We start from the raw sequence: 25,380 nt of genomic DNA, 5'->3' as shown, positions 1-25,380 counted from the left end.
ACCCTTATAGTTTCGTCATGTCCGTCTGTCCGTCTGTCCGTCTGTCCGTCTGTCACAGCCGATTTACTCGGAAACTATAAGTACTACAGTGATGAAATTTGATGGGAATATGTGTTGTATGAACCGCTACAAAAATATGACACTAAATAGTAAAAAAAAGAATTGGGGGTGGGGCCCCCCATACATGTAACTGAGGGATGAAATTTTTTTTTTCGATGTACATACCCGTGTGGGGTATCAATGGAAAGGTCTTTTAAAATGATATAAAGTTTTCTAAAAAACATTTTTCTTAAAGTGAACGGTTTTTGAGATATCAGCTCTCAAAGTCGTAAAAAGTATGTCCCCCCCCTCTATTTTTATAACTACGGGGTATAAAATTCTAAAAAAAATAGAGGTGATGCATGCTAATTAACTCTTTCAACGATTTTTGGTTTGATCAAAGTATCTCTTATAGTTTTTGAGATAGGTTGATTTAACTGTAATTTTGGTTAAGTTATTGTGCTTACACTGAAAAGGTGTATAAATTGACATAATAAGTTTATTATATTTGCTGCTACGGAACCCTTTGTGCGCGAGCCCGACTCGCACTTGGCCGGTTTTTTTTTTAATACAATCATGAAACATCTTCCCAATTCTATTATTTATGATTATTTATGACTAGGTATATTACCATTTATGTAAGTACGCCAACCCGCAATTCATAGGTGGCCCGTGTACCAGTAGTGGGAATGTACATGGACTGATGATGATGAAACAACATCTGAATCGCGTTGCCAGTTAGTTCGTATTGCTATTCGTCTCCCAAGAATTTATTTTAAAATATCCAGGATTATAGCAAGTACTGCCATTAACCCCAAATAATAGTTGGCAAGGCGATTCCATGAAGGACGCAACCTATGCTATAGCATGGCGACAGGGCGGCGACGAGACGCCCGTCGAGACGTAAGAGCTGTGACGTCATCGTATTATTGACCCTTGACTATGTTAGCTATTTCATCCGATCCAGATATTAAATGTCACTCGTTTGGGATGAGTAACGGTACAAATAGTGCTACTGGAATAGTAGGTTATATTTAAATGTCGAGAGATGCTTTTTTCATATCTCAGCTGATGAGATTCTACGGGTTTACATTGTTATGTAGTGGTCGTGACTGATTGAATAAAATAATAAAGTTTTCAGTGCAATCTTACTTAGCGAAATGTATTTTATTTCATCTTGGCAACTTTCAAGGACTTTTGACACGAGTTTTCGATTTGTTGAATCTCTTTTCGAAATCGAATTTTTGTTAAATGTTAAACTTATTCTTAACTGTTGTATCACTCGTTGCTTTGTGGGGTTACTACTGAATAATTCAAAGAACTTTACATAGTTTGTAACAATGGAATAATGGAGATTAGACGCTAGGTCAGAACCATTCAAATAATACAATATAATGAATTAAGTATCCATCAGGAAAATACAAAGAGAGAAAACATTTGCGTTAACTGGCTAGCTAGTAGCTAGCTGTAGGCGATACTCGGAAACTTGGTCTTATTTTCTGACATCATTTTTTCATCATTAGAAAATCTTACCATTGACCTCTCGTAAAATCACAACAAATACAAAACGTTATACCTATGTTATATGACAAGATTGGCACAGCTTAATCGCCAAGCAACAGAAATAAGTTTCCTACCGATATTGATGAATAAAAGATTAACTGAAACCGTCACGACCCTGAACTTGAGGAATGACCGATTACGAAATACAAATTACATATACATGGAGGGGCTACATTTCACAGGCGATAGCCCTATTTTACTGTTAGTTCAAGTTATCTTTCAAGCTCACTGGTCTGAGGGAAAGCTGTACTGTTTATATCATTTGGAAAATTCAGCATTCATAAAAGATAATATTTATTATTTTCATACATGTATCCAGTGAAACAATAAAGCGGCTATATGATTTAAATATCATTATAATTTTCTTTAGGAACAATCTGGAATCTGGATACATCATTTTTCTAAGTCTCGTCTATTTGTCTGGCTCTCTCAGCCAGCTTATAATTATTGTAAAGTACCGTTTACGATCCTCTGATCGTCTCTCGATCTGTACCTCTGTACATCGTTAGTCGTTACACAGCAAGTTTGCTAATCTGTCATGAATGAAGGGGTGTGTCAAAAGCCTTAGCTCACATCCATTCTTTATCACGGAGCATACTAATTATGCCTCTATGTTTATTAGGTTACTTATCACTTATAATCCAGTTCAACCAGTCTGTTCATTGACCTTGCTCTTATTCATATTAAATAAATATTTGTATGCTTATTATTAATTCTATACTGTACTTAAATATACATATTATGTATATTGTATTGTGTTTGTCACGACCAATGACATCATGGTCGTAATTCAATTAGACGATCAGCACTTGAAGAACATATAAGCGTATTATACAGCAGCGAATAGGTATCTACTTAATTACAATAGATCGATATTTTCGCTCGGTAATTTTATTTCAATTTAATTTTGTTTGCAAGCTTCATCTACATACTTGTAATATTGATAATGTAGAGTATAATATACCTATATCATAAAGAATTAAGTACTTTTTCTTTGTCAGTTATTATTAAATATAACGAAGCAAGCAATTAGTAATGAGATATTGGACGAGACAAAAATGATGAAGGCATTCTTGAACCAATCAGTGCAAAATCACAACCAAGTGGACATTTGCTTTCTGGTTGGATCAGTGCCAGAGACAAGGCTTTTCAGGTTTCGTGAAATTATATTTGGGAAATGGCAAATTATTGTATGTCCAAATAAAGCTACAGGTTGTTTTAGGCACATAAAGCTTGCTATCTAAAAGCAGTACGTGACCAAATCTTGAACTTATTTATTTGTTTAAAATGTCAATAATTAAGAATTTAATTTTATAATGTTGCCTTCTGTTGAAAACTTTCGTAACTTGGAAAATTGTTAAACGTTAAATCATATAAATAAAGTAAACTACTCGTACATACTTGTAAACATTTAAAACTATCTCTTCTTATGTTATGTCATTGTAAAAAATCTTGAGGGTTCTTTAGTGACGCTTTCATGCTCTTCAGATAATTACTGTCCCGGTTCTTTTTGCTGTGCTCAGTTTTAAAAACGTTGAACCCCTTTCTTCAAGAGCATACACATATATTATTATTTAAATCCATCTCAGTTTTAACTAATGTGTAGAACGAAGAAAATTGCATGAAGTAAGACAATAATAAGGGTAGTTTCCATTTAATTTTCTCAGGTAAATCTTTAATTTAATGTTGATTTCTTTACAGGTTGAAGAGATACGGGAGATGATAGATAAGATTCAGGCCAATGTCGAAGAGGTAAAGAAAAAGCACAGTGCCATTTTATCGGCGCCCCAATCAGATGAAAGTAAGTGTAGCGAATATTATCCCCAGCTAATATAATTATAGAGGCATCTCATATAATAAGGCAACTGGAAATGTTAAAGCTTTAAAAGTCAACGTGCAAAAATAAACAGCTATTGACAACGATCTATTAATATAATGCCCTTTATACCCACGAGTTGGCAATTTGTAGGCGTGTCTAATACTCTGTATCTAAAAACGAGGGTTCCGTCGCTGCTGTGGGCGGATTGTAGGCAGAGTTCTTGTGTAGGCGATTATAAATACAAGTCCTGGAATTATCAAAAAGATCCTTTATCGCGGTTCGTTTAATTATCGCTTGTTAGTTGTTAAGACTTTTCTGAGAACTGTAATTTTGTTTTACAATATTAATTTTAGGAATATAACAATCGTTTGTAGAACCTCTAATACTAATTGTGCGGATTTCATATAGATAAAATAAAAACAAGAACAGTTGTAATTTAACCCGAAGTAACTGGCCAAAAATCGACGTCGGATTAGAAGACGGAAGTCGGAACTAATGAAAAGTCAATGGTGCGGCAAGGGCTTTTCGCAATTTCTTACTGTTTACCATTGTTTCTTTTAACCGTTATTGGATACCGACCTTGTAGTTCAAGAAAAATTTGTTAATTTAATGTACAGTCTCGACCTCTTTGCAACGAATTTAAACGCTTCTCTGAGGAGAATTGTTAACATTAATTAGAATTTCTTTGTGATGCAGAAACGATATTATGAAACCTATGTAACGCTAGTTATATTAAAATAAGGATTTCGTTTAATTTTTCATTAATTATTTATTATTAGGTATTTGCAATCGTGCAATCGTATTGCAATAACACCAACCTTTCTATAGATATAAACTATACGAAGACATCGATATACAACACAGCAACAAACATGACCCTGAAAAGTAAAAGAAATATGGATTTAGTTTATATAAACTGGAGCGTTATAAACGCCAACATAACAAAACATACAGTGAAATTATGTCAACGATTACATTTCTCGAGGGACGCAGCAGGGAACATGTGAAAAGACCGCCGCGGCCGCACAGCAACAATGTACGAGCCAAATGGAATTTTCACGTTTTATATGTTGAGCTTATTTTAACTTTCGTCTTGCTATTATAAAAAATAAGATAAACTAGAATAAAACACTGGCAAACGGATTTAGGCTTGATATAACTGAAGTTCTGTTTCAAAAAGGATTTCTTTTAACAATTTTCACGTTAAGAAGCTATTTCTCATTTGTATTAGGTACATGACACGGTGTTTTCGTTCTGAAAATGTTTACTCAATGAATAAATTTAAGATTTAATGAGTTAATTTTTCAACCTGTTTAACTATTCAATTTCAAACCAAGTTACCTGAGGGTCGATGAAAATCACACACCAATTTTAGGGTAACCTAAAAATAGATGAAATGTTGCGTGTCACATTAAAAATGTAACACTGCAGTAAAAGTAAATGAAATTAATGAACCCCGTATATTGGACATGTACAAGCAAGCTTAAAAGAGCTTGTTGTGGGTTGTTTGGTGATTGTATTAATAAAACTTTAAGCCATTCCTTTATTCCTTTATTATTATTAACGAGCTAATCTTTTTTGGAGAATATGAATTATCAATTATGTTAGTACAAAGCTGCAAAGGTAATAATATTCTCATGGAGATGTTCTCTCATTTTTTCTGATGACAGTAATGGGATAAAAGGTGTAAAAAAGGAATAGTTATTTATAGGATTTTATTTTGAATCACAATAGGACACGGCGAAAGCGATGAAATCTATATTTGTATGATAAATAAATGTTGAGGATAAATCATCAACATAATTACTCTGCTTAGAAATGAAAATCTTGTGTAATTCTAAAAAAGCGTCCTCGACAAAATCACCTGGACCATATGGGTTCTTGCGAAACACGCTGTCACCATCAGGGTGGCTTGTCAAAGATAAAAAAGGCATGGGGAGGTCTTTACCGAATTATGGATGAATTAAGCCTTAAATCCTTTTTAAATAGAAAAAGAGCTCTTAACTTATTACATTGTTGTTATGTTACTTAGGGGCAGGGAAAGGATATATTATATGGATACAATAATTCTACTAACACACCACAGCCACAAATAAGACGTTTTCGCTTAGTTCAGAGATATTTATTAACTATCGTCGGAGAAGTTGATTACAACGGAACACCCATATAACTTGGTGAGAATCGGTTTCATTGGTGACCAATATACTAACGCTTGCGGTCGCCTCGTAAGTTATACGAGCGAAGTGTACTTTACTGCTAATTGTATCACTTTGTTGAGCGCCCTGCGGCACTGAAATGGCACTTGTTATCGTGGCGATTATTTCTCAGACAACTTCGACCGAGTGCGAATCAGGCTGTGGCCTCCAGTTAATTGACTAACTTTGCGCTGGACTAACCGTGGCCTGCAATCTGCAGTAATTGTTTACTTGAAACCTTTCTCCGTAACGTCGTTTACTCAGGCTCGCAATATAGCAAGAATAGTCTGTTTTCTATTTCTGGATGATAATGAAATGTGTTAGATGATATCAGCTGGTCGAAAGCGAAAACAAACATTGATGCCAAATTGCATTTGATAATTTTGTTGTCTGAAGAAGATAAAGAAATTCTGCTCACAACGGCGCAGCATGAAAAATGTTTTGACTGGGTGTTTTACTGTTTTGACACTGTAATCTTTCAAATCTTGGTAATCCTCTCGACATATGACATTTTTAGCTTTAAAGCACCCAACACGAAATGGATCAATGACAAGCTATTTATTTGCTTTGATTTCGTTCGACGGAATCGTTTATCAAAATGCGATATTTGCGTCGATTGCACATCGCTGTGCCAGACAAGCAATTAGATCTACCACATACGATCTCGGAGCGTGGGAAGTTTATTGTGGGACGTTTTTATTCATAACTTCGCCGTGGCTATGATTTATTGAAGTGGAGGGTGTGCTTCAGCATATTTGAATTTTCTTTACGACGACAAAAGGCATTAGCTTTGGTTATGAATGTTCCGTGTTAAGAATTTAATAAAATAAAATATGGGGCAGTATAATTAAAGCCCAAGATAGCTTCTCTTCAACGAGCTATTTTGCTATGAATATGCAATATGCAATATGCAAAGGGTGCAATATCATCAGACATCAATATACAGACTACAGTATATAATTTTGCATTTACACGCTACCATTTTCATAAAACGATTAGTATGGAGCAGCAAATTAAATTTCAAGGAAAGTTGTTGACGATAGCATTATAATATTTCAAGTATCATTTAATCTTCTTAATGTCACCCACTTAAGATTTTCACGGTCTGATAAATAGGCATTCTTAAGTTGGGATCAAAGTTTTAAGTCTTAAACGCTGATAATTTTATTGCCCTTAGTTTTTTCGAGCGTAATTTAATGGCAAAAGTGAGAAATTAAATGTTTTTGTGCGTTTCTTTCGAATCCATGAGTTATTGTTTTTTGAAACCATTTAAGTACTTACATAAGTTATGTACTCGAGGAATTTTACTGTTAAGATATTATCGAGAAATTGCTAGGCTATGTTATTAATTAATATGCTTTCATACATTTTAATGATTTATGTACAAGCATGTGTTGACTGAAACCTTTACACAACACAGATATTAACTAACTTAAAAACATGTTATTACAGAAACAAAGCATGAGTTAGAAGATCTCATGGCTGATATCAAGAAAACTGCCAACAAAGTTAGAGGAAAATTAAAACGTAAGTAATTTTTTTCAACTACATTAATGAATAATTGTGTGTTTCATTGTGCTATTGTAAAACTAGAATAGCAGCTTGTGAGCGTTGCTCCATCGTTTCATTTGATATTATGAGAGAGACGAGACTATAAAATTTATAAAACATAAAATTTTCTGTGTCTTTGAAAAGACTCTCGAGGGAGCGTTTTATAAAATTGCCGGGACAAGTTCCCATTTACGCGAAAAATCTTTTTATTTTTATTCAGAGATGATAAAATAGGCGTCTCATTACAATTTTATCACCAATTTTGTTTTCGAAAATAGGTAACAATTTTTTCTCGATGCCACTTCAATTTTTACGTTTAAATTTGTATTTTCATTTGAAATATGGAAGCTTGAATGTTATCTATTCGCCTTTTTATCACACCTGTATGTTATTCGATTTTTTTATAAATTCATTTGAATTCTAAATTAAATGTTCAATTCTCCGTAACGTGCAATATAATACCAACCAACTATCACGGTCATACAAAAAACCCGCAGACATAGAGCAGAACATCGAACAGGAGGAGCACTCGAACAAATCGTCAGCGGACCTGAGGATAAGAAAGACGCAGCACTCGACGCTGTCGCGCAAGTTCGTCGAAGTGATGACGGAGTACAACCGCACGCAGACGGACTATCGAGATCGGTGCAAAAACAGGATACTCCGACAGCTGGAGATCACCGGGCGCGCGACCACCGACGACGAGCTGGAGGCCATGCTCGAACAGGACAACCCGGCCGTGTTCACTCAAGGGGTACGTTCTACTATCTATTCATATAGCCTACAGGGTCGTCGTAACTCGTAACATGATCTATACAAGCTGCGATACCAAACTACTAGGTCATCGTAACATGTTTGAACAATTACTAGGCCACCCTTTTAAATAATCTGTTACTACGTACATATAGTATGTATATTGTATACACCTCTGTAGTTTGATGCAGTAGCAGTAACTACAAAATTGTAATAAACAGTCCCCTTATAGTCCCGCAATAAACATGTGGATACATTGTAGGTTATTATAGTTGCCCGTGTTATTTAAGCTTGTCTCTCGACCCTATTTTTTGAATTAACATATCGATTCATTCGTTAGTTATTTTCTTACAATTTATTTAAAAATTCATTTGCTTTACTTGTAACTTCATACAAACTAATTGCTGGTTGTTATTATGACCCGCATTTTCCTGGACAGTATTAATTATGTTGCGTCTTGTAGAAAAATATGTTTAGTTTCTGCTTGGCGAAAAATGTTATTAATATGTTTTTATCTAAATTATGAAAAATATGCATTTGTCCTTGGTTAATTGTTTTTTCTCGATCAATTACATTAGCGTTTCGGAGTGAAAGATAATTTTATTGTAGTTTCACCGACGCTGTGCATTTAACCTTTTTAACAATAAAATAATAAATATACATCCTACATATTTCACACTCTCTTTATAAAACAATACCAATTATTGTAAATGTACGAACCGTAATCACATAACGTCACAAACGGTCGGAATTGCGCATAATTACGCGATTTTCAGCACTTGCAATCACATTAACGCAAATACAGTTAACAGACCGCACTGGAACAACTTGTGACAGTAATTACTGGCCCGCTGTACCGACGTGGGAAGGGAAAATCGAATTTTTAAACGAGCGACGAAGTGGTCAGATTAATTTAATAAATATACATGTATCTATTCATCCAGATTGATTGCAGTCAGCGCTTGATTGAAATATCATGTCACGATAAGCTATCTCAGCCTGCTTCTTGAAAGTTATTGTTGATCGTAAAACAATGCTAGCGGAAAAACAAAAACAAATCTGATTGTGAACGATAAGATGCAATCACATTAAACATAAAGCAATTGAAACGGTTTAATCAAAATTAATCTCATTTGCATTGATATTGTCTGTGAATCAAAATTAAAGTAATTTGCATTAATTGCACGAACGAGTGGAACGGATCTTGTTCATTTAAATTGGTCCATATTCAGCATTAATTGTTATTAAGTACAACAGTTATAGTAGTATAATCCACCACTAACACTTTCACAGTAATAGGTCGACAATGACGATAAGATTAACCAATTTTATAAATAAGAATTTCTCCATGTGAGGATGCTGATATTAAAAAAATTCCGACTCTCAAAGGCTATCTAAAATCATAGATTACGTGAATCTTAGAAAACATAAATTTACGCAGAATCGATTTAGGTGCATGCCCATTCAACCCATGATTTCTTTTACATATTTTAGGATACCTAGAAATTGTAATCATAACTTTTTGGCTATTTAATTACAATGGGTTGAATTCATAAATTATTAAAATTTCTTTAATTCTTATAAAATTCAAATCTAACGGTTCATCAAAAACAATTCCAGATTATAATGGAGACGCAGCAAGCGAAGCAAACGCTAGCAGACATAGAGGCGAGGCACGCGGACATCATCAAACTGGAGACGTCGATCCGGGAGCTGCACGACATGTTCATGGACATGGCCATGCTCGTCGAGAGTCAGGTCATACATCTATTGATATTTGCTGGGCGTCACGTGCTTCTAAATGTTTCTAGAACACTGGAATCGCGTGATGGGGGGGTTTTAGGCTATGTATGTCTTTAATAGAGTGGCCGAAAGCGGTTGTTAATTTTTAACTGGTAGGGTATGATTTGGAAGCAGTTTAGGTAATTTATAGGAGGAGGAAACCTTAATTTCCACCACGTGGACTTTTTTCTTCGTTTAATTTTCCAACAATTTAATGATTAAATAAATTTAAGTGGCTGAAAATATCTGTTGTATTTAGACAGTGAAAGTTAATAGCTTTATTTTATGCAGAAATATAATATGTTTTTTATTATTCATGTTCACGCTATGAATATAAATACCGTCTTGTTAACAAATAAGGAAACAGCAGTCTTAGAATGTGCCTTTCTAAGTAATTTATATCATCAATACACTTTTTTCTCATATAAGCGTAACTTCTTTATGAATATAGACATGTTATGAATTTTATATTGTAATTTACTCTGATATTGCAGAAATTCTTATTAAGATTATACTGATCATCACATCCTACTCATAATGTTATGACTCATTCATGACATATAACTTTTAATGAATCCCCTGTTCTTATAAGATGTATGTGTAATGGTAGCAAAAAGTAGTACGAATACGTGTAGTTAATGCTAACACAATCCTATGGATACAGGGTGAGATGATCGACCGCATTGAGTATCATGTAGAGCACGCTGTGGACTATGTCCAAACTGCCACACAGGATACAAAGAAGGCCCTTAAATATCAGAGCAAAGCTCGACGGGTGAGTCCGCCTAATACCAATGTCGTTACATTCGTTGCTAATGCGTTTTTGTTTTGTTTGTCCCCCTCCCGTCCCTCCGCCCGACCTCTTCCCGTTTCCCGCCCTTTTGTTTCGTGAACGGCTCAATTTACAACCCCGCTTTAATTACGTCGACAATTCGGTGATTGGTTCACACCATTTTCTGTTTTACCTATATTATGTGCATTCACAAATTGGCTTTCATTGTTGTGATTATATATGTTTTTAACACGGACTAACTCGATGGAAGTGGGCTTCTTAACTTAATCTAATTTGACTTGTGTGTCACTAATGTGTATTTCATTTTGGTGTGTGCGTAATTTGCCTTCTGTATAACAATATTTGTTATATAATAACACGTTATTTAACCGAAACTGTTTATCGTAACCTATTAATTAATTAAATACTATAAATCTATTATTACAACTGTAATATACACTAACCACGTTATTATATAGCAAGTAACCTGTGAACTAACAATGTCTGTATTAATTAAGGGATCACTGAACGTACCGTAACTCACGTGTTCTTCTGTGTCGAACTACTACTACTACTACTTGCATTTATTTTGTTTTTCCGCTCTGATACTCTGTCCTAACTCTTAACAATTCCCGTTCAGCGTATGATAATAATCGGTCGGTTCCCGTAACACACTTACCGTGGGGTGTAATGCCAATCGTATGAACCAATCGGCCGTTCGCGCGTCGGTTGCGTCCCGTTTCCTCCCAGCGCCCCCGACCTTAGCGCGAGCAGGGCGAACTGATAGATCGCATCGAGCACCACGTGGGCGAGGCGACCAACTACGTGGAGACGGGCGGCGGCGAGCTCGTGCAAGCGTACAAGTGGGCCACCAAGGCGCGGAAGGTAACTAGACTCGCTCTCTAACTGACGACCCGACTAATATGGAGCATACGCGAGTCTTCCGCCACAGTTCTATGCAACCGCCGGGGATGGAAAGTCGTGATTAATCATGGAACTATACTATCTTGATGAGCATTTTTTTTCTCTGTAATCTGTTCGGTTTTTAAGTTTTTTTCCTCTTGGTTATGTAGTCTGTCATTAATTTGTTTTTTTTTTTCAATAACTGGTTTTTGTTCTTTTTTTTTCCTGCATGACCGCAGATATTCTAAATTTAGAGCAGATAAAATGAATCGACTTCAATAATTACCTAAGTCAAAACAAATGCCTTACAAATGATTCACTGCATGGCTTAAACACTAAAAATAAGATAAAATAATTGCATTTTACAGTATTAAAATTCAATGATAGTATATTTATTGTAGGGCTAAATATCACATGCAGCTTTTATATGTGCTGAGCTTTGTATGTAATTTGTTGTGCATGTCACACAGCGGTGTTTAAGCATAGAAATACTAGCTTTTTTACTTTTCAATATATACATAAATATGATTTAAAATAATTTTCGTGTATATTTTAATTACATATCAAAACTATCACTTAGTTTCTGAGATTCTTCAACATGTAAAAAGGGAAGACATATCTATAAGTTAATCAATAAATAAATTCAAATACATGTACATATTTCAATCTATCGTATTAAATCTATGAAGTATATAATTAAGTCACTGTCATTTTAAAAATAAACACAAATCAGAAATATAGTTTTCATATTATCGACATGCTAGTACAAAAATATCATACATTTTTAACACCCACTTAGAATTTGAAAACATCCAGTAACACAATACCAAACCGGTCACATGCCCACGCACGTTACAATAGAAGTATTCATAGCTATTAGTATTTTATCATTTTATTTATTTTGTTTTTGTTTCTCCTTTGTCATTGCAGAAAAAAATCTTCCTCATAATATGCCTGTCAGTTACGCTGGTTATATTAATAATAGTGCTCGCAATCGTCCTGTCCTAAGGATTGTCATCACGCCGGGCCTGTGACGTCACACGGTCTACCCACGAACTGTTAACAGTGCAAGGAACTATGATATTCGTCTTAGCTAGCATTTATATACGTCCGTACTGTAGGAACGCTGGTATAGCTATGACATATTTTGGTGCTTGAGCGATACATATGCGGCAGTACTGTCACAAAACACAAGAGATGTTTAGTAAAATTTTCATTAAATTATACCGTAGCACCAGTGATGTTTTTGATTGAATTTTGATTCAAAACATATTTTTGTAACCAACGATTATATTAAATGTATTTAGCTCTACTGTCGTCGAGTAGATGGAAGACAATATTATGTGTACAGTGCAATAAATAGATTGTGCTCTAGTATAGATAAAGACCTGAATGTATATAGTGCAGTCGAATAAAGTTACTGTTCGGAAAGTCATTTATGTAAATATTGTCTGGTTTAAAGGATATAATATAATGAGGAGTTTCAAGCTACTCCTAATACCACAATACGCACTTTAAAATCTTTATATTACACTCAACGTTAGTCATTTCTTCTCATTATATTATATTCCAATATTATAGATATAAGATAATAATAATTTATTAAGGATTCAAAAGTATACTTAACTATTGTATATATTAACAGTACTAGTTTTACTAATGAGACAACTGTGCATTTAATAAAACGTTGTCTTTATTTTCTCTAAATTCCTATTCTACAATATTACCAGAGAATATCTTTCGTACATCAAATTACAAATAGTCTTTAAGAATAAATTATATTTTGAGATCACAAGCAGTATTTTATTAGTTAAGCAATGTTTCTTTATACTTAAGTACACAACACGATAAACGTTTAAAGTATCTCGTGGGGAGCAAATAAGTTTAAATAAAAAGATGTATGTATTTTTAAACTGCATACATTACTGCCAAGAGGACATCACATAAATTACATAATATCTTAGTGAATGTAGTGATCTGGCAAAGAAATTGCACAAAACTTTAATGAATATATAATATTAAACATATTTTATTTCTTATCGTACAAATAAATATAGATTCCTCAAGTATGTACTTTTATCTCCATTGTTATTATAGTTCAATAAAATTTATTTGCTCTCAGTTTTATAGTGTGAAACAGTACTTATTGTATCGCGTTAGTCACTTCCTATTTATTTATTGTTCGCAATAAGATCGGAATGTTCTTTAAGAATGCAGTGTTTGATTGTTCTTTTATTTCTAATTTGTTACATAATGTCACGTTACAACTAAGATAAATGTTTTTTAATGTTATATTTGCTTTTAATAGGATTTTTCTTTGAATTCGTATTCCTCTATGAAGTATTTCTAGTTACGAAACGCACATGTTTTATATCATATTGCTATGTTATTAGCAAGTTACTGTGATTTTATGTCGTTGATTGTGCGATGGTAATTGTGTCTTTGTAATAAGCATTGAATGTTTATTCTCTTGCAATCATTTATTTGTATAATGTAAAGACTGCGAGACATAATTATTTGCCATTCTTTATTATTATTACTTAATGTGCTTCATTATATTGTTATACCACATGTTATTTAACGTTTGAATTTTAAATCTGTTTTCTAATTTACGAACAATGTTTAACTCGTGGATACATACGAGCGTTCTTTAAATGTATTCGACTATTAATTTACTGAATAATGTAAATATGTTCATAATTTGAGAATTACATTTATTTATTTTATTTTTTATGATTTTATTTTTATTTTTTTCCTTTTCTACCATAACCGTTAATCGAGGCAAATGACGCACCCACACGAGTAGTCCACTAGTTCGTAACAAATTAAATTTATTCGTAATGAAATCGATGTGTGTGAAGCGATACTGTCCTGTGCGGCAAAGCCCGCGGACAGGATTAAAGCGTACTGTTGCATGGTCGCCACTCGGCACGACAGAAGAAGATCATGATCCTAGTGTGCCTGCTAATTCTGGGTTTCGTCGTCGTCGGCTACGTGTCGAGCACCTTCATGTGAGAGGCGCGCGCCGTCCGCTGCAGGTAACCGCGCGCGGCGAGCGGTGCGGCCGCGGCGACGGCCCGGCGCCGACTGACGGCTGACCGCCGGGCGCCGGCAGCCGCTGCCGACCCGCTCGCCATCTACCCTAGCGTACTAATGTGTGTTGTATTTGTCATTGTGCAGAAGAAGATTATGATTATGCTGTGCCTGCTCGTGCTCGGCCTCATTGCGACCGGCTACGTGTATAACACGTTCTTCTAAACGCGTGCTGGGGGCAGGTTTGACGTGTAACTAACTCTCTCGGCTGACTAGACAGCGTATATAGTTAGATTTTTATATCGAACCATCGCGTAGATGTATCATTCGATTGTTTAATGAGATGAGCCATTATGCTTGTTGAAATCGGTGTACCGTATTCAGTGTGCCTCCGTTTGTGTGGAGGTACCGATGTAAAATGTATTGGGGTAATAAATTTGCATGCCGCAATCATATTTGCTCCATTAAGTAAAGTAGCAGTATTTAGAGTTTAACAAATATGTTGCCGAAAGTTACAGTGTACATAACACGATTTATCATTGTGAACACATCGATTCAAATTTTGATATCTATAGATAAATAATAATTTAAATGATTACAAGGATATCGAGTCACGAGTAAGAAAAATGTGGTGGTAAAAGTACGGGAAAAGGTATAATTTTTTTATAAAATCGAAAAAGGCCCAGCCTAATCATTCTTGCGTTGTGAATTCCCCTTTTGTGAAAATTTGTCTGCTTGTGAATATTTAGCATTCTTTCAATGTGGATATTTATACAAACTTGTATAATAGTAATATCCCCTATTCTTTATAAAACTCCAATAGAGTTCTATTTCTTTCATTTATCTATTTCTTTTAATGTTAAACAAACCCATACAATTGGTTTTGCTTCTTTTATTTTTAATTTTCTGTGTAATGGTATATTTCAATCTATTGGTATCTCTATCTGCACCCTGACACCTATATTTTTCTTCTTTCACTTTACAGCACTCTGTTATATTCTTGAATAAAATATCTACTCACCTAAAAGGTAAAGTGAGAAAACGAAAGAACCAGATTTCTTCAATAAACAAACAACAACAATTCGACACTGAACATACAAAAGTGTCTGTATGTGAAATATCCTTGGATAAAAACAAAAACTATATTGAACTAGTATTTCTAATATTTGGAGGACAGTCAAATAGTTTTTGCTGTCTGCACTTTAATTATAATTCCAGTTCGCAATGTGCATGCTAGGTTATTTGTCTTTTAGAACTGAACTCTAAATAAAATAGAGTTTTGGTTTTCACACCTTCACTTTATTCTACTTTCCACACTGCATGTCATGTTACTATTAGTTTTTAAGAATTAATGTAAGTCAAATAATTACATACATAACATACATTTATACATTACAAATAGTCAAATAGTTCACATTTACAAAGTTTGAACATAAAGCCAGATACATTTATTATAGCTATAGTAATCTCGAAGAATAGAAGTAAGACTTGGTTTAGAATAAAACATTTGACATAATTTAGTCATTAGTCCATATTGATAATAACTTTTCTAAATATTGTACCGTATAATAAGTTATTTGACTCTACATAAACTTATCTATATATTCGCAAATATGGATTGAAATGAGTAAAGCCTATTGTAGAGTCTTAAAACTTATTAGTGGTAATTTAAACCTGCTTTTAAAATAAACAATTAAATGTCAATTAAGTATATAAGTATGTGTTTAAAAAGTCTTTAAAATATAACAAATAAAAATGAATTCTTAATTAAATTTTATAAATGGTCCAGTCTGGGCATTGGTCCTTCGAATAGAATATTCCAGAAAAAATAATAACATATTATATTTTATAGGACCGTCAGATCGAGACGCTACGTGTTTGGTGCCTGCGAATCACCCGCCATACATCTGTCAGAGCTCCCCATTATCTAACGTTATTTATCTCGTGTTATATGTTATGTATAAGATTTCAATTACATTCCATTATTCATTGGAATATTCTTATAACATTAGTCGTTATGAATTTAATAACTAAACGATCTGTATTATTATTATATATCGGCCCTTGACGTTCAATCGAAGTAAGCTGAATATACGCACATGCAAGCATATTGTAACCTTTTTATTTTATTTTTTCTAGTCACAAATCAATTTATATTTTTCATATTTATTGTTATGATGTTTTAAATATACCATCAATTTATAAAATACACAAAAATAATCAAAGAATATGTTAATTTATAGAATTAAAAAGGGTTACAATAGATTTGTTGCGATATTTAATTAAAATTGTTTAATGACATTTCGATTATTATGTAGTTCGTCATAACTTATTACTACGTAGTTCCTGCATAAAGTTTACTTATTATATAAAATTATTAATGCTAAATTCTCATGTAATAATCACGGTACCGAAAGTATAGCAATATATAACAGTCTTAAAAATGTGTTCTGTATTTTATATCATGTGATACCTTAGCTAATCTATGACTATAATATGTAACGCTTCAACACCACATAATATGATCGGTGTGATATCGACATAAAATATCATACATGTGATACATACATTTAAAAACTTCAATCGATTTCTAAAAGTTATTAATAGGTCTGTTTTTGAAAATATAGTAGTGAAATAGGATATGCGGAGTTAGTGGCCCGTGTATGTGGTTAAAGGGTTCTGCAATGATGATTATCGACGCTGCACCACCGTACCACACGCTTGTTCATCGAATCGTCTGTATCCACAGTATTGCAGTCGTATTCTAAATGCTAATCCACTAGATAGATAGTTCGCTGAATTAGTCCAGTTCCCGTTCGAAACTTCGATCAGTTCCCGCAGCGTAATCATGATTGCATTAGCCCGAGTCCGGCTGCGTGTACAACCGTTCGGTGCTCCCGCTCCGGGAGCGCGGTGAGGGCGGTGAGCGGCCCGGGCGGTGCGCGGCCCGGGCCGTGCCCAACCCGGGCGGTGAGCGGCCCGGGCCGTGCCCGACCCGGGCGGTGCGCGATTCGGGCCGTGCCCAACCCGGGCGGTGAGCGGCCCGGGCCGTGCCCAACCCGGGCGGTGAGCGGCCCGGGCCGTGCCCTACCCGGGCGGTGAGCGGCCCGGGCCGTGCGCGGTTGCCGAGCGTCAGGAATGCGAAGTACAAATCTTGTAGTTACCACTCGCAGCACGCGGCCCGCCCACCACCGCATGCATATCGCGCCGCGTGCCGTCGCCCTAGCAATAATGTTCGATACAATTTGTAAAATTGTTTTAAACTTTCGAATGTGTGATAGTAGATGCAGTTGTTGTTTAGTTAACTTTAACGTTTAATGATAAATATAATAATTGTTATTGTGAGTGTAACGTTTGATGAACGGTGAGTCTTCATCACTATTTAAATATAATGTTCATACAATTTGGCGCTTCGGTCGGATTATTCGAATGTACGGCGCGGATTTCTTCGGTCGTACCGCCCGCGGCGAGCGGAGGTGATGATATTATTTAGTTTTCGTAATGTTTAAGACGCCCTTCGTTGTACAGTAAGACATAATGTAGCCGTTTTAGCTAGGGTAATTTTCTAATAAATTATTGTCAACTTATTACAAAGTCTTCAGCAATATAAAACGATATGTATGTCGAGCGGTACTTATGTTTATATTGTAATATTACACGTAGAATAAAGCTCGAAAGTAAAGCACCAATGTAATAATTGTATTAGTATTTTCTTATCATAAATTAATACTAGGACGGTTCGCGATAATGTGCAATAAAGTGTATCGATAATAATGACAGTGTCGTCCCCGTACATTGTCTACAACGGCACTAAATATTGTCTTCAGACGAACGAGCACTCCACACCTCCTCGTGAACCGAGCGTGCGGTCGCGTTTGTAAAGAAAGCAATGTTAATTTTAACATTTATAGCGTAATTAGATTTTTATTAAGAGTAGGATTCCCTATAGATGCCTTTGGAATCGTAGAGAAAGTAAGTAATATAACTTTTTCTCGTTAGATTCATTACGATGTCAACCGTATTTTTCACTCGGCAGTCAATTGTCTCGCTTGCGCTCAGCGTCTCTGTGTGTATCATCGCTGACACGCTGACACGCTGACACGCTGGCACTAGCTAGACGCCTATTTCATTGTCTCTAGGCTAAGTGAACCGTCGGCCTCGACACGAGGCCGCGAACCTGACACCAATTAACGTTCTTTAGGGATAGTTACTGGCATTGCCCGCGTGCGTCCCGTCGAGTCTTCGCACAAGTATATCAAACGCGCGGCAGTACTACGCGAGGCGTTTGTAATCTTAGAGTAGGCGATATTCTTCTAGTCAGCTTTCAATGATCTCTATTAATCTATATTATCTTAAATCGTAATATTGCAGACGTATTATTCTGTTACTAGTATATATACTATAAGTGACGTCTTCGTGTTCAAATATTATAACCGTAAAAGCCACTCATCGGTCTTGTTATGTAGGAGATTGTTATCTTCAGGTGTCGCGATCACGGTCGCGCGTACATACAAATATTATACTATTCTAAAATCATAGATATTGTCATAATCAGAACTACTTATCAATAGTACGCGTATTGTTATTCGATTGCTAATTTTGTGTAAGTCACAATTAGTATAGTTTATATATACTTATGTGTCAATTCTTATAGCATTTTATTACATTAACAGAAATGATAGCTAGTAAGTGTTAAAGATTTCCAGGAATATATTATTGAGTTGTTTAAAAATGTCCTGTGTTTGTTTACGAGAATTTACGTTCGTTATTTCTCAAGTGTAAAGTCATGTCTTTGCTCTATTCTACATTTTAAGAAATATTGTAACTTTTTAAGTTTTCTTCTATAATTCGTAGCTCATTAAGACGGAGTCGACTTGAAATTCCTATTGCTCGTGTTTTGTCCTGCTTTGTGAATTTATAAAACAACGAAAAAAGCAAAAACTATTTTTAAGATTCTCCGCTTCTACCAAAATAAATGGTCTGCAGGATAATTTCTTATAGCGACACATTAATCACACATTAATCATTGTTTAGTTAAATAATAAAAAATATCATAATATAGTAAAGTTGCATTAAAATGTTACTATGTATCTTGATTTTTTTTATTACAATACTGTTTGCAAATTGTAGTTGTAAATGTTCAGCGCGCCTTTTTATTAAAGGGCGATTTGACTTCGTAAAAGCAGAAGTCAAGAACTAAAATATAACCGTTTAAAATAGTAGAGTCGCTAGACTTCAATTTGATATAGATAAACTTTCCTAAAATCAACAACAATTTGTGCTTTGTATTTTCAATCTATTCGATGTTGCTTCGCGTTAAATAATGTGAAACATTATTAATGTTTATAGACTTTATTAATTACTCTATTATTTTTAAATGTTAACTTATACTTGTTTTATTAAAAATAGATTGATTAGTAAGTAACAGTTTTTTTGTTCTTGTATTTTGTAAAATTATTATGAAATTGGTATAAAAAGAATCGTAAGAACAGCATTATTTCATCAATATAGACATGAAAATTGTACCTATTTAATATTATAAATGCATTATTGTTGTGGTTACAACATTATAACTGTATATTGGATAACAGTGAGATTCTGAACACATGTAAAATTCAAAGTTAGATTGGTTTTATAGTTATATTCTGTATGTAGGTTATCAATCTGAAATTCTCTTATAATTATAAAATAAACGGTGTTTTCTGCTGTGAAAGTGTTTTTCTTATTCTAAACTAGCTGCGTCCCGCGGTTTCACGGGATTTTCCTTTTAATCCTAACGTTCATGTGTGTATCACTAAGTCCGATAAAAATCTATCCAATAGTTGCAGCAAGTAGCCGGAATAAACAGATTGACAGACAGATACGTCTATATGCATTTAGCAACAGGCAGTAAAATTTTAATACATTTACCAAATAGGCACTCCATTTTTTTTATTCAGATGATTGAATATTTTCTGAAAACAGATTATTTTCAGTTTTTACTCTAAAGAATTTTGTTGTTTATATTCAATCATATGATTAAAAAATAAAATTATATATCATGAAAATTAATCGATGAGCATATCTACTTTCCATCAATAATTATTATATTATTCATCCGCCATGTATTACCATGAAATGGGTTATGATCTTGAAATTATCTGCTAAAAGCTAAAAGCGAAGATAGTAAACAAGTACAAAAATAAACAGGGCTATTTAAATTTTTGTACCATACAGTTATTTATGAAATGTATTCACAAAGACAAAAAGACTGCGCTCGTTGCTAGTAATATTAAAAAAAAAAACAAATTGTCAAGTGCCAACACTTAGACGTCAAAATTCCGCTGTCAGTGTCAAGTTGAATCAAGGATTCGACGAGCGTTGTAATTGTATTGTAATCAATCACAGGTTGCGGTGATTTTATTAATTAAATTCTTACTGATATTTTATATTTGGTTACACAGCTATTGAATAATTTGATTCCTCTTTTCGGTATTATTATAAATTCAAACCAAAAATGAACGCACCGCCAACCTTTGAATCATTTCTTCTATACGATGGTGAAAAGAAGTAAGTTTCCTTGGCTATGATTAGTGCATTGTCATATTATTAACCAAGTTGGATTTAAAATGTAACATTTATCTTACAGAGTCCAGAAAGAGGAAGATACAAAAGTTACAAACGCCGCTATTTTTACGGTCAATAAAGAAGACCATACACTCGGCAACATGATAAGACAGTAGGTTTAAATCATAAGCGTTTATTTTCTGTCATATATCTTGAATATATAGAATTTAATACTGTTCTTTTTTTACAGCCAGCTTTTGAAGGACCCAAAAGTCTTATTCGCTGGTTACAAAGTGCCTCATCCATTGGAACACAAATTTGTTCTTCGTATTCAAACAACATCAGACTACACACCACAAGAAGCTTTTATGAATGCTATCACAGATCTCACTTCCGAATTGTCCTTATTTGAAGAGAGATTTAAGGTAAATTATTCATTAATATCAGATTTCATAGAATATACATTTCTGTTTATTTTTATAAAATTATTAGCGAAAAAAATGTTATTTCTCAAAACTGTACTCAAAACAATGTCATTGTTACATAAAGACATTGCTTCTGACTCTAGTATAAATTATCTTCTATTCTATAGTGAAATGAGAAAAATTTTGTCCTTTAGAATCTCACGGCTCACATAATTGTGAAATAATAAATATTGTCAAAAATCAAAAGCATAAAACATGCTTTGATGACAGATGATTATTGATGTTGATCAAGAAATGTTGCTAATACACTACAAAATTTGAAATATTTTTTTTATTATGAAATCTCACATCTGTCTGTCTGAGGTTCAAAATTGATTGTAAGATATTGATTAAGTACAAATATACCGGTGAAGCTAACTAGGTGTATTAAAACATTGTACTATTACCCCTTGATTTTAATTAATCTGTACATCCACATCATTCATTTAGGCATTATTTTTAAGGTTTTAATTGAAACCATTGTCTTTGGAACTGCATTTTGTTAAATTAAATATGTTATTTGTTATTTCCAGGAAGCAATTAAAGAAAAGAAGGATGGATTAGATTAAGATGCCACACATACACATTATGGTTTTCGTAACATATAAAAAAGAATTTCCCAAAAACTTCAGCCCAATCTATGACTAGTTTTATATAATAGCAGTGAAGAATGTGGAAATGAGGATATTCATTTTTATAGAAGAATTTTTAAATAAATGTAAAAATAAATGATCTTAAGTTTTAGTGTTAAGATTCATTAAGAAAATAAAATATTTTTCTAGACAAAATATGTGTTTTATTAAATTAATTTTAACACAATTACACTATGTTTATGGAAATACTGCCTGCTTTATCTTATTCTTAGCTAACCTTATGTAAGAATGGATTAGTATTTTTTTTGCTGTGGAATTATGATACAAATCATATAAGTATAGTTACCATGGGCTAGTACAAGCTTATGTTATTAGGTTGAAACTTATGTAACTTCCATACCTCCTTCTTTATCAGACACCAGCTGTTCCCCGCGGTTTCACCCGCATTGCTCCGCTCCTGTTGGTCTTAGCGTGATGATACATAGCCTATAACCTTCCTCGATAAATGGGCTATCTAACACCGAAAGAATTTTTCAAATCGGACCAGTAGTTTCTGCGATTATCGCGTTCAAAAGGTGCCTTCATCATGCCTACCTACCTACTAAATCAATGATTAGATAAAATTTTGTATATAGATAGTTTATTGTCATAGGATTGTTTTTAAACCGGAAATTGGAACTATGTGGGTGCCCGAGATTACCTACCAACTTTATAAATTTGTAATATTAAAAAGTCAAAATTGATGAAAAAAACGGTCTGTTAATTCTCGATAGAAGGACAACCTCTTATAGTAGAGTCTAGTATGTCACTCTACTATTAGTTTATTGCAATAGTTTTGTATGACAATGTAAAATTGTTTGAGGTCTACGTAGATAATAAACGTCTGTTAAGTATTTAATGTACAGAAAGCATTATGGCTTTTCTTCATTTCCATAAGGCGTGGAGAACGAATGGTCACAATGTCTCGTAAGCAATTTATATAGAGCCATAGCACGAATTTCGCCATGTGGATCTTTTAGTGTGACCACAACGCGTTTTCAGCAATTTTTTGGCTCAATTAGCGTTTTCTGAATGTATGTATAATAGAAATTGAGTAAGAAAATCAATAAAACAACAATTTTTTTAAATTTCTTTTATTAAAAATCTTGGTGTTTAAATGTTGGACAAATTGTGTAAAAAGAAAAATATAATTAAAATCATGATTGTGATGAAAATTGATTGATTTGTGCCTACAGTCTTCTCATTATACATTATATCTAGACAATGTATAAGAAAAACATCCACCTTCCGAAACCTAAACAAACATGCTATTTAATTAAAACTTAAAGTAAAAGATCGAGACTTTATGTACAAACATTCACTAGAAATATTAAACAAGAAATACTATTCGCATAGTAAACAATAATAAATAATACCTAGATGAAACAAGTAACAGCAACAACGGTAACATTATAGTTAAAACGCAATAAATAAGTTTAGAAGGTCTCTTCTTCATCACAGTTTTCCGTAGCGTGCCCGAACACTGAAACAAAATAGAAGGAGTAAATATAGGAAACAAAAACTCAAGATTAAAAATCTTAAAAATAACATGCCGTTCTGCACGGTGACTCGTGGGGCTGTGTCTGTGCACACGGCTGTTCGATTTAACGTTAACTAAATAATAGCGAGTCTGTTTTGGTGTTAAAAATTAAAAATTCTCAAGATTTAGGCAGTGAGTTGTCTTTAAGCTCTAAACAGTAAATTCAAGTTTCTATCGTAGTTTATCAGACTAAATATAGACTGTTTGAGTACTTTCCATCTGTCAGACTTGTTGGGTGCCTCGGGTCCCCGTCCTCTATGGTAATAATTTAAGACAACGTATTTAAAAATTGAACGTCCAAGGAATTCTCGTCAAAATACCTTCACATATATCGCAGTAGGGCCTGGGCGGCGGCGGCTGCTTCTTGCCCTCGTGCGGCTCGCGCGTGTCGGGCAGCGCCTGCTTGGGGCAGTCCTCCGTGTCGTGCGCGTCGAACACGTCGCAGATGTCGCAGAACAAACGCGGCGCCACTGCGCGCGCTTTGCGACCGTTGCTGAAATTAAAGGAAAGAAAAGAAAATATATTATATGCATTGAGATATACTTATGGAGACGACACCGCCTACATCACTTATGTTCCGCTCAACATACGCCATATGGCGTAACTGCACGCTCATTTTCTATTTGTTTTAAAGTGAATCGCATCAAATATGCCTTCGTGTGTATTACGATATTGCACAAATAATACGGAAAAGTGCAAAGGAATAACTTTCATCGGTAAATACCTAACTAGATAATAATTTTTAAAACTTAGTTAGAGCAAAAAAATGGCGCACAGATTTTGTTCGTGGTGTCTCCTCCATACGTAGTAATATTATCTCAACGATTATATGCAGTAAAATAAAGCTGTTTTAGTTATAGTTAATAGTTAAGGGCCCTTAGTAGGTGAACACGGCAAAATGGACTGTTTTCTATGAGCTATAATTGAAAATATTGAAGTGTTTTCGCACTGGAATTTCTAATATGTATTACAGAACGTATGTGTGATGGGATGACTGTTTCCAAAACACAATTGGAAAAATTTTGCTCGATAAAAAAAAATCCTGAAGTTATCTCTAAAATATCATATAAATGCTCATTACAACCGTATTTTACGAAAATAATTCGTATAAAATCACAAATACGTATTTACCGTGTCGATTTCGTGACTGTTTTAGATTTAGAAAATACTAAATATTTTCATTCACTTTTTGATAAAAATGTGAATGGCGTTTACGATTTTTAGTTTCGAGCACGTTGATACCATACTAAACGCGGACCCCCTCACCGCTTACCTCAGGCCCGAATAGCTGAATTTTCGCTGACCGCCTAACCCCCCTTAAGTCATTTCAAGAACAGTTGAAGAGGATTTTGAATGATTTTTTGCTTTTTTTCAATTTATAACAGTGTGGATTACGATAATAAATTAAAAAATTAAAAACTTCGAATAGTAGTATACTTGGGCATAGCCAGGACGTGCTGCTAATAAATTACTCTATGCTAGTAATAGGCATGACGAAAGATTTTGAAATCCTCTTCCATAATGTGTGTATACGTTTACTATACAAGAAAAATCCTATATTTCGGTAATATACTTAAATTTAACGAAGATAAAAGCCATTTTTCAAAAAATATTTATAAACTGTGCCAAAACAGCTCGCAGTTGTCATGGCGTAAGTCATAAGTGTGACGTCACTCTTTAGTAAATACGTAATTATTTGTATGCATTGCGAAGAAAATTAAATAAATATTTATTTAATATGTGTTATAGAAACGAATTTCAAAGTTTATAAGTGGTTGCAGTATTGCA

At 34.1% G+C, this 25,380-nt stretch overlaps 3 protein-coding genes across 25 annotated transcripts in view; 2 read left to right on the top strand and 1 right to left on the bottom strand.

Moving 5' to 3' along the window:
- The window catches only part of LOC123690876 (syntaxin-1A), a 36,587-nt gene extending 19,192 nt beyond the window's left edge, over positions 1-17,395 (top strand). Inside the window, exons 3-9 of one of the 6 annotated variants that reach the window (XM_045634979.1) lie at positions 3,304-3,403; positions 7,069-7,143; positions 7,665-7,921; positions 9,541-9,678; positions 10,367-10,477; positions 14,558-14,652; positions 16,263-17,395. In XM_045634979.1, coding sequence (XP_045490935.1) covers positions 3,304-3,403; positions 7,069-7,143; positions 7,665-7,921; positions 9,541-9,678; positions 10,367-10,477; positions 14,558-14,635 — 759 coding nt within the window. In that variant the 3' untranslated portion in view covers positions 14,636-14,652; positions 16,263-17,395. Of the gene's footprint in view, positions 1-3,303; positions 3,404-7,068; positions 7,144-7,664; positions 7,922-9,540; positions 9,679-10,366; positions 11,360-12,307; positions 14,104-14,314; positions 14,416-14,557; positions 14,662-16,262 lie in introns of those variants that run through there. The other 5 variants (XM_045634982.1, XM_045634981.1, XM_045634980.1 and 2 more) reach the window with 5 other exon arrangements.
- Positions 17,396-20,735: 3,340 nt separating this feature from the next.
- Positions 20,736-22,259, top strand: LOC123691391 (DNA-directed RNA polymerase II subunit RPB11). Its single transcript, XM_045635761.1, has 4 exons — positions 20,736-20,959; positions 21,039-21,128; positions 21,207-21,381; positions 21,954-22,259. The coding sequence occupies exons 1-4, from the start codon at positions 20,907-20,909 to the stop codon at positions 21,987-21,989; spliced, it is 354 nt and encodes a 117-aa protein (XP_045491717.1). The 5' UTR covers positions 20,736-20,906; the 3' UTR covers positions 21,990-22,259.
- Positions 22,260-23,136: 877 nt separating this feature from the next.
- The window catches only part of LOC123691389 (CAP-Gly domain-containing linker protein 1), a 44,642-nt gene continuing 42,398 nt past the window's right edge, over positions 23,137-25,380 (bottom strand). For all 18 annotated transcript variants that reach the window (XM_045635753.1, XM_045635740.1, XM_045635746.1 and 15 more), the window contains 2 exons: positions 23,913-24,085; positions 23,137-23,535 (listed from right to left, as the gene is read on the bottom strand). In XM_045635753.1, the coding sequence (XP_045491709.1) occupies positions 23,489-23,535; positions 23,913-24,085 (220 nt within the window). In that variant the 3' untranslated portion in view covers positions 23,137-23,488. The remainder of the gene's footprint in view (positions 23,536-23,912; positions 24,086-25,380) is intronic.

This window comes from Colias croceus, chromosome 4 (assembly GCF_905220415.1).
Source record: "Colias croceus chromosome 4, ilColCroc2.1".
NCBI lineage: Eukaryota > Metazoa > Arthropoda > Insecta > Lepidoptera > Pieridae > Colias > Colias croceus.
Note: the sequence above shows the minus strand (reverse complement) of the source record. Positions and strands in the feature narration are given on the sequence as shown.